Here is a 15,416-nt window from a genome sequence, read left to right on the forward strand (position 1 = left end):
AGAACATGTATGGGACCATCAGGGACGCCAACTACTACACCCTACAAGTTTACATGATCTAGAGGCTCATTAAAAGCAAATGTGGATCGATATGCCGCAGAATACCATACAGAACCTGTATGCCTCCATGCCCACCCATATCACATCTTGTATCCAAGCTGGAGGTGGTACAACAGGGTACTAGAGGCTCCATGCCCACCCATATCACATCTTTTATATAAGCTACAGGCAGTACAACAGGGTACTGGAGCCTCCATGCCCACCCATATCACATCTTGTATCCAAGCTAGAGATGGTACAACAGGGTACTAGAGCCTCCATGCCCACCAGTATCACATCTTATATCCAAGCTAGAGGCGGTACAACAGGGTACTAGAGCCTCCATGTCCCCTGTATCACATCTTGTATCCAAGCTAGAGGTGGTACAACAGGGTACTAGAGCCTCCATGCCCGTCTGTATCACATCTTGTATCCAAGCTAGAGGCGGTACAACAGGGTACTAGAGCCTCCATGCCCGTCTGTATCACATCTTGTATCCAAGCTAGAGATGGTACAACAGGGTACTAGAGCCTCCATGCCCACCCATATCACATCTTGTATCCAAGCTAGAGGCGGTACAACAGGGTACTACAGCCTCCATGCCCACCCATATCACATCTTGTATCCAAGCTAGAGGCGGTACAACAGGGTACTAGAGCCTCCATGCCCCTCTTATCACATCTTGTATCCAAGCTAGAGGAGCTACAACAGGGTACTAGAGCCTCTATGCCCGTATCACATCTTGTATCCAAGCTAGAGGTGGTACAACAGGGAACCAGAGCCTCCATGCCTGCCCATATCACATCTTGTATCCAAGCTGGAGGCGGTACCACAGGGTACTAGAGCCTCCATGCCCACCTGTATCACATCTTGTATCCAAGCTGGAGGCGGTACAACAGGGTACTAGAGCCTCCATGCCACTCTGATATTGGAATCACTTACTTCTATTAACCTTATAATCACACAGAGAAAGTTTCATTCCTCCCCGACTACTTCTGGGTTTACCCCACAACATTACTGCTCCCTAAACAGTTTGAATCACAGTAGTCTCCTCTGCTAATTATGGCCTGTACACCAGTGCGCCATCTAGCGGCCAGCCGCCATCCTCACACTACACAGGCGCCTCCCAGTGCAGCTGCCGCAGTACATACTCCGGCTTCTGGAGACAGGCGGTGGGCGGGGCTACGTACGTCACGGCTGCCGGAAGAATAGCGCTCTTTCATTGGCTTTCAGTGACTCCTTCACCAATAGGTGCGTGCGGGGGCGTGGCCATGAGGTGACCGTGTCATGAGAGGCCCTTGGACGAGCTTGCATTGCATTGTCTGCGGTTCCCCGGGGCAGGCGGAGCTAAGGTAAAACGGACGGGTATATCAGCGGGCCTTGGGCGCGGAGCGCGGGCCGGTGTCATGGCGACCGCCGGCCGGCACTGACGTATGTCGGCGACTTGTATGAGCGCGAGAAGGGCATGTAGGAGTCTGTAGACATATGCGGTGTGACCCCAGGAATGGGCGGCAGGTGAGCGGCGGGCAGCCGCCTCTGTCCCTGAGACTGGACATGTCCTTAGTGCTGCTCTCAGTAGTGACATGCATGGCCAGCAGGGGGCAGCACAGAGCTCTGTGGTAGTCACACTTCTAGCTGTGTGGGAAGTCTGCTGTCTACTGCAGTCCCATAGAGATGAATGGTATGGGGACCGCTGTGACTAGTGGGATCCTGTATCCTGTGGAGGGACGACCCCATGAAACATGATAAGGGATGCCCCTCCATAAGGGAGAGCTGCCAGAGTAGGGGGCGCCGGTGACACCCACCATGTGACCTGCAGATGGCGGAGAAGAGGCACAGCCGGTACGGAAACGGTTCAAGAAATCTTGTAGGTTCTTTGAAGGATTCGAGTTGCTAGGCAACCGGCAAACATTCCGGAAAGTAAACACAAAGTAACAACTGGAGAGATGAGGCTGTATCCTGTGAATGGCTACTGTTACCTGCCGTCAGGATATACCATGGTTTATATACCGCGCACCTCCGCACCAGCGCGGCGCCGTACCAAACGTCTCCACACCCCTGGTAACATGCCAGGCTGTTGTCATGTTTCCGATGTCTTGCAGTGTGCCCCGTTATGTCTGTACAACCACAATGGGAAGCAAACGGGCATCAGTGCCATAGAAAAGCTAAAATAATGCGGTTACAGAAATAAACACCCCCTGACTAATACTCTGATGATCTGCCCGGTGACAGCGCTGTCAGCGCTGAGGACTGCAGCAGCGCGGGGACCAGCATAAGCAATGAGGTAAATAATAAAGCAATACTCACCTAGCGGGCGGCGTCTGTGTCCCTCGCTGCTGCAGTCCTCCGCGCTGACAGGATTCTCTTCTGGTGATGGGGCTTTGAATACCCCACCTCCAGTAAGTTCTATGATTGGTTGGAGCGTCAGCCAATCAGAGCCAACGCTTAATGAACCAATTACAGCCATTCAGTGATGTCATTCACTGAATGGCTGTGAATGATTAAGCACCGGCTTTGATTGGCTGGCACTTGATCCAATCACAGCGCTCTCTTACCGGATGCGGGGTATTCAAAGCCCAGTCACCAGAAGAGAATCCTGTCAGCGCGGAGGACTGCAGCAGCGAGGGACACAGACGCCGCCCGCTAGGTGAGTATTGCTCTCTTCCTTTTTTAACCTAGTGTAGCTAGGACTTACTTTCAGGGATTCACAGCGGGATACTGCTGATACTAGCTGTATCTTGCTCCCTGATAACAGGCTGGGGATGAAGAACAGAGCGGTCCAGCTGTGTTCTCCATACCCCGCTCGGAGCGCTCGGCTGTATAATAGCCGGGCGCTCCATGCAGAAAACATATGGATGCAGAAAACACGCGGGGTGTCCTAGCTTGTCTCCTGCATCCTCCGCTGGGAGCGCTCGGCTGTATGCCAGCTGGGAGCTCTCAGTGGGAAAGGGCTGTATGCAGAAGACAAGACTCCCCACTTGTCTTCTGCATCCTCCGCTCCCAGTGCTCGGCTATATAACAGCCGGGCACTTGGAGCGGGGGAACAGCTGGATGCAGAAGACAAGCGTGGACACCCCGCTTATCTCCTGCATTCTCTTCTGGGAGCGCATGGCTGTATGCCAGCCGGGTGCTCCCAGTGGGGAACAGCTGTATGCAGAAGACAAGCCCACTTGTCTTCTGCATCCTCCGCTGGCGGCGCAAGGTGATCGCTCATCTTGCACTGTAAATGACACAACCACGATCGCTCAAAAGTTGCTTGAGCGACAACTTTTGAGCGATTATAGTTGTCCAAATGGGCCTTAAGAAAATGTCAGAAAATCCTCCCAGAATCCCTGTAAATAACGGCGGCGGAGTGCTGACTACTATTTATCAGATTGCATGTGATTGGCTAATTCTGAACACAACTGCATCCCAAATATAAGAGGGTGTGAACACTTATGCAACATCGTTATTTTAGTTTTTTATTTCCACCCTAAAAGATATCGTTTTGTTTTTCTCCGGCATTGTACCGATAACGGGGCGCATGGGAGGTGGAGATAAATCTGGAAGGATTCACCTTTGGCCGGCCTCACACCACTGGATCGGAATTGTGTTGAAAGGCACGCATCTTCAAATTTTCCTTCACACTCGCGGATAAAAAAAATGCTTATTTCACGAACGGAAGAAAAATCGCAGAATGCTCTATTTTATGGTGGAATCTGCGCAAACAGCCTCCATCTATGTCAATGGAGTCATCCGACCCGCAGCCTATACACCAAGCGATGGCGTGGGAAATGCAAAAAAACCCGAGCCTCTGGTCATACGCAATAAAATTAATTGCCGCGCGCAGGGTCACCGTCCGGAATCTGCTGCGGGCATCCCACATGCCGAATCGGACCCGCTCCCATGAACCCCGCCTAAGTCAGATTATTTATTTTTTTAACATGACGTTACCCGGGGTGTGTAGACTTTGTATATCCACTGTATCTCTATGGTAAATTGGTTCGGTTGGCATCTATGAAGAGAACATGTGGGGGGCAAATGTGAGTCTGCACTTTCACATGGTACCTTTATGAGCCAGTTGTATCACTTCACAACACTCAGAAGTGTAAAGCGCGGGTATGGAGGTCACCCGTGGGTATTACTACTGCCTGGCATTGGTAATACTACTTATGGCTGCTGGAAATGCAGCGGCATCTGGACATTTAAAGGCACAGTGTGAATTTTGTAGATATAATGCTAGCGTTTGTTTGGGATGTGACTTGTTTGCTCTTCATCTTATCTCCCTCCGGATGTCTGTGCTTTCTTTAGGTCAGAATTTGCAGCACAAGCTAAAGGGGTTCTCCAGGACTTTTACTATTGATGACCTGTCTCCAGGATAGGTCATTATTAGTTGATTGCCAGGGGCCAACCGCTCAGGTTCCCTGCAGATTGGTTGTTCACCGGCCGCTGTCAGTGCAGACAGCGCTGTTTGTATCGCAGTGGCCCAGGGTGGTACTGCAGGCACAGCTCACATTGCTTTTAATTGGAGCTCTGCTGGCAGTACCAACCCAGACCGCTTCCAAAAAAATGAGGTTTGCTTTTAAGATGCCAGAGAGCATTTCTCTAATGCAAGTTCTTTAGATCTCGGCAGTATGTTGCCTGGCTGTAAATCCTGGGTCAGAAGTGAAGTTTGTGTTTGCTCGTAGTTGGCCTGTAGTCAAGGAGATCAGCTATTCCTGATGGAAGACCTGGGTGCCTCATAACTATCCCACTCAGTAAGCGTGCCCCAAGGATGAAGGGTATTGGCTATGTCTGTAGTGTAGGAGCACATCAAACCTAAAAATCAGCTTTTATTTAAAAAAATGTATTGGTAGATCCAGCCAATTTCAGTAGGCTTCGCCATTAATGTCCAGTCTTTGGAGTTTGCCAAGATTCGCACAAAATTCTAGAAGAAATAGCACTGCTTGCAACGCTTTTTTTCCACTTTTCTGCTGGGCGGCTGAGCAAAAGTCAATGGAGTCCGTTCGGCGCTGTTCGCTTTCGTCATAAGACGGATTCATTCGGCTACGGGGATTCCCCTTTTCAGGAAAACGGATTTCACAAGAAAAAGCAAGCTCTGTTTTTACCACAGATTCCGCGCGTGTGAGCTCCTTTGATCGATCTGTGGTGTAATTAACATTGCGTACGGACGCGGATTCGTACACATGTTGTTAGGAAGCCAGATAGCAAATAGAATAAAGCAGGACTTTGTGGGCAGACAATGCAGGACGGAGTCTGGGGAGCAACACCCCATCCAGACTGCGGCCTGCAACCTCCGCTTGTTCTTCTGGGCCATTTTTAAGAAAGTGTTTTTTTTTTTTGTTTTTTTTTAAGTGGTTTATACTACTTCCAAAATAAGTAGTATAAACCAGCCAAGCCTGAAGAACAGTATCTCATTCTGAAGACTCTCAGCGCTCACCACGACCGCACAAGAGAATGTCGCCTGAGCAAGAGAAGTGGGTTCCCAGGAGGTTGGGCAACTTTTTGATGTTATTCCATACTTGCGATCGTTCTCTTACGCGGAATATACGCTGTCCTTAAATGTACATTTGCGCAGAAAACCACACACCTACGCGGCCATAAGCAGTTAGTTTTTGGGCTCATACACAGGTCTTCCACTGCGGCTATCCGCACACAGAATCTGACCTGTTCTTGTGAGCCCGGCGTTCATGCATCCTTCGACCGGGAGGTAAGCCCGTAAAGGGGTTGTACAAGTGTGGAAAAGTTTTGAAAAATTAATGCAACTTTATTAAAATCCTAAAAGAAGCAGTAGTCACCCGTCCTTTCCTCAGCGCTGCGGCTCCTGTGGCCCTCCTAGGCTCTGTTTGCTACCACCTGACCTCACCACTCAGATGCTGGGAGCCGTGATGCCAGGAGAACGGCACCTGAACGCTGCATTGTTAATTTATTTTTTTTCAGACTATAACACCCCCTTTTAACTATCCCAGGATATTATAGCTAGGTTACAGCACACACAATATGGCACATTTATCAAAATCGGCTTAAAGAAAAACTGTCTTCGTTACCCGTTGCACCCAATCATAGCACAGCTTTCATTTTACCTGAGTAATTTAAGAAATTAAAGCTGAGCCCTGATTGGTTGCTGTGGGCAGAAGAGACAGTGTTTCTTCTAGGCCATCTTGATAAATGAGGCCCAGTGTCTTGACTCCATTCAGTAAGTCCAGCAGAAGTTGCCACCTCTGCAGATCACAAATAGGAACGTTTCCAACTGCTAGGCTGGTGGTTGTTGTACCCCTCAATGGAGTGTGCCTTTACATTCACAGTGTCTAATAGAATCATAGAATGGTAGAGTTGGAAGGACCTCCAGGGTCATCGGGTCGAACCCCGTGCTCAGTGCAGGATCACTAAATCATCCCAGACAGATATTTGCCCAGCCTTTGTTTGAACACTTCCATTGAAGGTGAACTCAGCACCTCCCGTGGCAACCTGTTCCACTCATTGATCACCCTCGCTGTCAGAAAGTGTTTTCTAATACCTAGTCTGTGTCTCCTCCCTTTCAGTTTCATCCCATTGCTTCTAGTCTTTCCTTGCTTAATACTAAGTCAAGACCTGATCTAAGCCTGCTTCCTCACCTCCATTATAGGAGCAGGGAAGGGGAATCCCCACGGCTTCGTCTTGTTGCAGACCTGAGCAGCCCCGAATGGACCCATTTACTATAATGGGGTCCTTTGGTTTCCGTTCAGCCGCCCGGTATTTTACCCCACGAAAAAGTGCTGCATGCAACGCTATTTCTTCCGGTATTTTGTGGCGGATCTGCGACAGATCCTTTGAAACGGAGGTTTCCACGTAGATGTGAAAGCTGCCTAACATGGAGTAATACAGGAACCTTTTCAGGTCAGAGGTTATTATTAGAGATGAGCGAACATGCTAATTTAGAGCAATTACTCGAACGAGCATCGCTTTTTTCGAGTAACTGCCTTCTCATGTGAAAAGATTTTGGAGGGGGGGGGGGGAGAGCTTCCCCCGGCGCCCTCCGAATCTTTTCGCCCAATAGGCAGTTACTCAAAAAAAGCGATACTCGTTCGAGCGATTGCTCTAAATTAGCATGTTCGCTCATCTCTAGTTATTATACTCCCAGAATCCCAATAAAGAACAAGCTCATCATATAAAAACAGTCCAGAGGCAGAAATATGGCGTGCCGCGGCTTTTATGTGATGAGCTTGTTCTTTATGGGGATTCTGGGAGTATAATAAGCCCTGTGACCTGAAAATGTTACTTTATTACTCCACGTTGGATCACGTCTGAGGGCACACTGCAATACTCTGAGTACTGCACTGCCTGCCAGGGATTTTTTTCCCCTGTATCTCCCGCTCGGGAGCATGTACCAAGTACACCCTTGTTGTGCATGCGCCAAGATAGCGCATGTCGCGTTTTTCTTTTTTGTACGCTTTGTGTGGGAGGCGAAATTGCAAGTCAATGTAAATAAAGATTGGTACCACGAATTACACGGTAAAATACGCGTCTGTGAGGGTTCACATCTCAGTATTTTGGTAATTTTATTTTTTTCTTATGGGCAGGCTCACACAAACGTAATTTCGTCCTGTATTACGCGGTGCATGGAGTCAATGGAAGTACACTGATTGTCATTCATCCTCTCCCACTAGCGGGTTTGTGTGGGGTTTTTTTTTTTTGGTTTTTTTTTTGTGTATAATGCACAGGTAAAAAAATAAACAACATGTTCTATTTTGCAATGTCTCTGTGGGTGCGTAATAAAGGCTTTATATATGCAGTTACATTGCGTATGTGTGGTGTTTATACGCAACGCCGCGGGAAAAAAAGACTGCGTGAGATATACTGTCATGCGCAGTACAAAATTGTTGCCCTACACACAATATACCTGCATACCGCCGGGTTACTTAGCGGTAAAACATAGCGTTATACACAGAGCGTCTTACGCATTCACTCATGTGAGCTGCGCTATTTGTGAGCGAACTCCAGGAGCCGGTCTAATAAATAAGAGGCGCAGATCTTTGTAGTATTCTTTTTCTTCTGTAGCTACAGATACTGACCAGAGTGCTGCCGTATAACGTATAGCAGTAAAAACCAAAAAGGCCAATACATAATCTACATAAAGACAATGCTTCTTGCATCCACCACAAGGCGGTCTTAAGCCCCATTTACACGCAACGATTATCGTTTAAAATTCGCTCAAACTATGTATTTTGAGCGATAATCGTTGCGTGTAAATGCTACCAGCGTTAGCTTTTCGGCCAAACGATGATTTTATGTTGACTTTAAAATCCATCGTTTGGCCAGAGAGCTGATAGCAGGGACCGCACGCTGTGATTCTCCATGAGTGCTGGTAACATTGTATTCAGCTGCAGTCCCACAGCAGAACAAAGGGGCTATATGCAGATAACAGACCACCTGCTGTTATCTGCATACAGCGAAGGGGGCTCATTTACATGCAAACATAGCTAATAAGCTGCTAATGGGCATTAGGCTGCTGATAGGCAAGTGTTACCCATTGGTTTTGATGGGAAACATCACACTCGCGTGCACATCGTAGGGCATGCGATCTGTTTGACTGTCCCATTGAAAACAATGGGCGATGCGTTCTGAGGGACACGGAAAAATAGGATGTGCAGCTTTGGAGACTCCATTCAAAAGTTCATATTTAAAAGTTCAGCCTTACAAAAGCCTTTCAGAGGTTCCATCGCAGATCCGGCACAAAATACTGGAAGAAATGGCGCTGTATGGCCGGTAAAATGCTGGGCAGCTGAGCAGAAACCAAACGGAGCCCGTTATAGTCAATGGTGTCTGTTCGGAGATGTCCAATACATAATAAGACGGTTCAGCCAGGGGATTCCCCTATCCTGCTTCCCTGGACGGAGCAGAAAAACGGAACCCCCGGCGCAGTTGTGATAGCGCCTTATACAGTGAGGGCGATGTACCTGCATATAGAGTGAGGGCGATGTACCTGCATATAGAGTGAGGGCGATGTACCTGCATATAGAGTGAGGGCGATGTACCTGCATATAGAGTGAGGGCGATGTACCTGCATATAGAGTGAGGGCGATGTACCTGCATATACAGTGAGGGCGATGTACCTGCATAATGCGAGTTCCGTATTTGTTTCCGGTGTGCTGACCTCTGATCTTGTATTTCAGGAAGTAGATAAGATGTGGCAGAGCGTTGGGCTGACGTTTCTGGTCTTCGTGGCCACGTTAATCTGTGTTCTGCTCTTCATGCTGTGCGGTGAGTACATTGTAGTCTTTCTCCACAAGCTGACGGCCTGCGGTGTTTTGGACCAGCTGAGCTAGAGACCATTAGGGCTCACACAACTGTATTTGAATTGCATTTTACGTGCGCGTATAATACGCAGTACATGGCGGCAATTCAAATACATTGATTTTTCACTGTTAATTCACACTTTTTTGGGTTTTCTTTTTTATCGCGTATAATACGCCAGGTAAAAAAAAAATGGCGTGTCTTATTTTAGCGCATATTATGCATAATAGAGACCTGAGTGCATACTAAGTGCTGTACATATGCATTTACATTGGGTATGTGCAGCGTCCCAGCGGCCACCTAGACACGAGGCCTACACTGAGGAGCTGGCGGGGTAGAGTTGGCACTTGTCACGTTGGCTCTACCAGACTCCTTCCTGGAGGGACAAGCGTAACCTCGGCCAAGGCACCGCTCTGCCTCTTCCACGCTACGCTGTGACAGCGGTTACCTGTATGAGTGTTGTGGGCGTGAAGTTGTCACGCGTGACGTCACCGTTCCTTCTCACTGTAACACACACACACACACACACACACACACACACACACACACACACACTTGAAATTTTGATAACTCAGTCACTGGAACTTTACTGGAAGTTTGCAGAGTACATCTTTACACACCAGTGCAGACAAGACCGATAATGTGAGTTCAGGGAGGAGACGCAGGATGATGCCGGTCCTACATGCCACGTTATCTGTAAGGTACCGCTCTGGACGGGGAACACTCCACAGACACTCAGTATTTGAAGACAGCTCTGCACGGCAGACTCCTCACTTCATATGCTCCTTAGAGGTGGCTCCTGGCATGGTAGGCCTCAGGGTACCTCTCCTCTTCTTCCATCACTTCACCACATGAGGGTTGACGGTACCCCCATGTGGCCGGCACTCGCTCCTCTCTCAACCGAAGAAGATGATGAAAAGACCACACCTTGCTCTCAAGCACTCATACTTATAGGATACATCAACCATGTGACAGGAGATATATTGATACTTTTCCAAACATATCCCAGCCACTTTCAGACATTAACCTCTCATATGCTGCAGCTGTGCAATACACATAATAGAAGACTAGACATTTTGCACAGTGCATCCACATAAAAGACTTGACATGTATGACAATTATCGAGGGCCCAGAAATGGGTGTTTCGGGCCACTACATTTATACGAAACGTCACTAAGCGACAGCGGGAAAAAAATGAAACCAGGAAGACTGCACATGATGGCGTGCGTGTTAAATCTGTCATATGTGGTGATAAACGAGCCCACACAGCGGTAAATTCTGCATTATATATGCTGCATTTTACAACACGCTGGTGTGAGCCCGGGCTTAGATCTGCAGACCGTTGGAGTGGTCTTTCTAAGGCTTAGCTTGCACGATCATATGGTAAAACACAGCGTTTTATCGAGGTGTGGAGCACTGTGTTTTTGCCTGCGCATGACAATGTATCTTACGCACACAGTCATCCACCAGCTTCCTGGGGATCTCCATGCAAATGCGTTCGCAAGTCATTCCAATACGAATGACAGTGATTTTAGACCAGACGATATTTGAGCTCAGTCTGTTCTATTTTTTTGTGTTTAGCACAACTCCTCAATGATGAGGTGCGCTAAACCCCACTGACGGTCGCAGGGAGCTGCAGCCGATAGCAAAAAGTAAAATCGCGGCACTTTGCAACGCTGCTGTGTGAAGGAGGCCTAAAGGTACTTTTAGCTGCTTGTTAAATCTTACAGCTATGTTTTTTTAAATGGCACTGCTTGACTGACCGAAGATTAACTAGAAAACACTTACTTGATTGACTCAGTTAAAAAAAATATATATTTGAAGAAAAAAACTGTCTGAGAGCCCGAGTCACTCCTGCCGCTCCCTTACCACATGCAGAATTAAAATACCCCCCCCAAAACCATTTTCTACTGCAGGCAGTGTGCAGGTGCCACTGGCATTACCCGGACTTGTGTTGTATATCCACATACATCTTCTAGAACCATAGAAGTCACGGCAGTCTGAGAAGAATTGCAATTAGAATGATTTTTGCCATAGTTTGCATAACTAGTTTTCATGCTTATTCTACACAAGTCTCTACAGATCCATCATGGTCACTTTGCTGGTTGTTAGATAACCAACTAAACACACTTGGGCACTGCTGAGCATATTCCATTCACAAGCTGTGCCTGCAATACCACACCTGGCCACTGCACAATGTACAGAGCTATCTGCTTCTTGCTCTATACAGGATGACCGCAGCCCAGGGTACTAGGTGGTAGACTGCTGCTGCACAGTTATTTATGACCTATTCTGTGGGTAGGTTGACAGTTTTGGAGAACTAGAAAACCACATTTAAAGCAAGTGTGTTATCCTCATCTGATTTCTTTTTTCCAAAAACAAAGCTACCTTGACCAGATATTGTGTTGGTAATTGCAATTCTGCGTCAATGTAGGCACAGCACTAGAATTAAGAGTGGCGCTGTTCTGAGAAAAGCATGTGGGAAATTACAGTTTACCAGATGATAAAACATTGGGCATTGCTTTGGAATATTTGACTTTTTAATATAGCCATCAAATGTTTCATTCTTCTACTCTTGTGTACTTCCGCTTTGATGTTACCAGGTCTAATGTACTACTGAGTATGATTGTATTCATTTCCCGAATATTAGAAGCTGTTAATAGATCAAAAATAGTAACTTTCCTTTAACAAGGCTTGTTAAAAACTTTGACATTGACTTGCTGGCATGTCGCTTTCCACTAGGTGGTGCTGTAGAGATAATGTTCCATCTTTTAATTTGCATATTTCCCAGAGGAGCATGGATGGCCCTATAAGTCTTCTCGCACCTCCTAGGTGCTCTCCCTAAGGAGAAACGATACCCCCCCTGATTTAACAGTAGAAGTCATGCTGCTAATGAAAATGAATTTCGGGAATAGCCTATAATACAGTTATGTAATATATCACCCCGAGCACCTTCAGACCGGAAGAACACTTGACAGGGCCGATTGAATAAAATAACAGCAACCATTTTCTTTCCCTAGTAACATATCCTTCTTCTGCTGCTCTTAGGTTGGTACGTCGTGTGGCACCTCTTCTTGTCCAAGTTTAAGTTCCTCCGAGAACTTGTTTGTGACAGCGGATCACTGCAATCCGATAGCGAGTCATCCGAATCGGTTGCGGAATCAGAATCTCCATCCACTCCACAGAGAACCAGACCAAAGACTGCGCGACAGAGGAGAGTCCCAGCAGATGAAGCAACTTAAGATTCCCATCATCATGGACTTCATCGCTGGGAATCTCTTGACACTAGCATATGCACTGTAGGAGGCAACACTAAGACTTCGGGGATAAAGCAGAGCTTATATCACATTGATCATCAAACCTTAGAAATACGTATGAGGCTTTATCTGTGGTAGAAATCATTCATCGCATGACCTTAGCCATCCTAACGAAACGTACGTTGCCGCAATTCTCTTATTGGCTTCACTCGGCTGCTCAAGTGTTATCGGCTCTGCCTCTACGAATGCTGGATTATATAGTCTGTCGGAGCGGTCAGTTTTGCGCCTCGACTAGTACCTTCCGGGTAACAAAAAAAAAACACCAGCTTAAGACACCATGTAATGAAATCATTGATCATGATGTCATCTATAACAATGTGCCCGCATTCTCCACCATGTAGGTTCTCTCGCTGCCGTTCCTGCCTTGTTCTTATATCTTATGTCTTGCTGTTTTTAGTTTTTTTTTTTTTTTTTTTTTTCAAGCAAGAGTGAAGCACTATGGGAACATTGTTATTCAGGATTATCAAAGTCATAAATACACCAAGTTACAAACTTTTTAAATACGGAACAAGCCCTTTCATTATTCCGTATGATACAATGTACCATTGTCACCACTGAGCTGCCTCAAGGAAGCGTCTTGTTCGTTCTTGAGCCCGGACTTCAGCTTTTCTTTAATTTCACACTGGATGTTTGCATCATAATGGACATTTATACAGAAGCCACTGAGAGGACAGACGGTGGCTTGTCAGCGGTACCGGTGCACTATTATTCTGGTCTTACTGTGAAACCATCCGCCAGTGACAGTGAAAGCGTAACTTGTTCCATTTCTTTATGTTTACATGACAAAATATTACCCTTCTCCATACAGAATTCCGAGCGGTCATATCTCCTACTGGCAATACGAATATTATCAAATGGGTGTATCTCATTGATAGTAGCACTGTAGATGACTTTGTAAATCTTCATATCGATACATTGTAACATAATAGGTCATCCCCCCCCCCCCTCCATCCCTTGCCATACGGTTTAGTAATCGTAGCTCTATACACATACGGATTGGTTTCTGATGTTTTTGTGTTTTTTTGTTTTTTTTTGTTTTTTTTTTAACGCTGAAGTACTGTAAAGCGGCATTCGACGCATCATCCATTACTAATGGTTTATGCATCTGTCATAGTACAGAGTAGACGTTCTTGGGCAACGCTTGGAATACGGTGTAAGTATTTTCAGAGCAAACTTAATTTTTAAAGAAATTTTTTGTTGTGATATGAAGGTTATCGGATCTTACGGACCACATCAAATATTGTAGAATAAGCTAACGGTATATCTATACTAAGCATGTGACAGGTCAATTAATGGTGCGGATGATGTGAAGGGCCCAGGTGAGAAATAAGGTTGGGGGTTTAATCAGTTACTGATCGATCAGGTGCAAACAGCGGCGGGTGAAACATTGAATATTTTTTACAGAATGTATGTTTTTACATTAGTTTTTAGAATATTTTTGACTATTCAGCTTTTTTTTTTACTGGACACCAGCATATGCTGAATACTGTAAGCTGAGAATAGGTACTCGATGCTCACATCTTTGTAGCAGCATTTACCTTCTCATAAAATTATAAATTTACTTCGGTTTCAGCCTCATTCGCACAGGTCATTGTACGCAAAATGCGCAATTTAAAAAAAAATGTGGCTTTAATGCATTCGCTGTTCTTTAGGGCTCTTGCATAAGACTGTATTATGGATGCATGTTTGACGGATCCATGATGTGGTTCCCATAACCTGCTATAGGTCCATGCTGTGCGTCTCCAGAAGCGCACCGTGGATTCTGTTTTAGTTCCCCCACCATCACCCTAAGAAGTAATTGGAGAACTAATCTGCCACTAAAGTTTGTTTTCTGGGACATAGGGGAAAAAAAGGCTACAAGGACTTGAAGTGAAGAACTGAATATTTGCTTATCCCGGTAGATCTCTGGCCAGCACTGCAGCCGCCATGCCTGCCGCACGGTACTCTGAGGTGGCGAGCGGCCATGTGCCGGTCATTGTACACATGAACACTCACCAGTAAGGCTTTAGTGGCCCTGAAAGAATCACCAATTGGTGAGTGGTTATGTGCGCAAAGAATGGCAAGTGACTGTCCCTCGCTTCTTCCGATCCCATGCAATGGCCATGGGGCGTCTGCGCTGGGCGGGGAGCGGTTGGGATAGACGAGTATCTATTTTTTCATTTTAGGCCCTTAATCTTTTTTTTCCCCATGTCCTTGAAAACCCCTTTAACGTCTAGCAGGAGGGCTAAATGAAGTTTTTTTTGTTTGTGTTTTTTTTTTTGTGCAAGTTGTCCTTGCACCAAAATATACAACTTTATGGCCTTTTCCCCCAATGCCCTCGCCGTTTTGGGTCGGGCTTCAAGGATGGGCAGCGCCACTCGTGACCCTACAAATTCACTAGACTTTATGCCAGAAACTGGTATAAGTTATAGCCCGGATCTATTCCAGCTCAGAGCTGGTGGAGATCTGTATTCACGGACTGCGCAAAAATGTGCCTCTTAATGAACTTGGCGTATCTTGCCTCGCTGCTGCTAAAGACTGGTGTAAGACGGCCAGTCTAGTAAATGTTCCCGCAGTCGGTTAGATCTGAAAAGAAGAAACTCCTTTGTGTGTCGGATGCACTTCACCATTTCTCCCCGCAGAGACAAAGCAGTCTAAGCCCATTCTAGTTTCCTAACCCTATTGCAGGTCTAAGCTCAGGAAGGGTGCGAAGGAGGGGGAAATGAATGTCCGCAGGGAGGGGGTGAAGGAGGGGGACATGAATGCCTGCAGGGAGGGGGCGAAGGAGGGGGACATGAATGCCCGCAGGGAGGGGGCGAAGGAGGGGGA

The 15,416-nt window shown here is 46.7% G+C and overlaps 1 protein-coding gene across 1 annotated transcript; it reads left to right on the top strand.

Annotated features, from left to right (window-relative positions):
• Positions 1–1,301: 1,301 nt before the first annotated feature.
• On the top strand, positions 1,302–13,800 carry SMIM13 (small integral membrane protein 13). Its single transcript, XM_066579361.1, has 3 exons — positions 1,302–1,391; positions 9,171–9,258; positions 12,340–13,800. The coding sequence occupies exons 2-3, from the start codon at positions 9,183–9,185 to the stop codon at positions 12,531–12,533; spliced, it is 270 nt and encodes an 89-aa protein (XP_066435458.1). The 5' UTR covers positions 1,302–1,391; positions 9,171–9,182; the 3' UTR covers positions 12,534–13,800.
• The last annotated feature ends 1,616 nt before the right edge of the window (positions 13,801–15,416 follow it).

The sequence above is a fragment of the Eleutherodactylus coqui genome, chromosome 9, assembly GCF_035609145.1.
Source record: "Eleutherodactylus coqui strain aEleCoq1 chromosome 9, aEleCoq1.hap1, whole genome shotgun sequence".
NCBI classification, from domain to species: domain Eukaryota; kingdom Metazoa; phylum Chordata; class Amphibia; order Anura; family Eleutherodactylidae; genus Eleutherodactylus; species Eleutherodactylus coqui.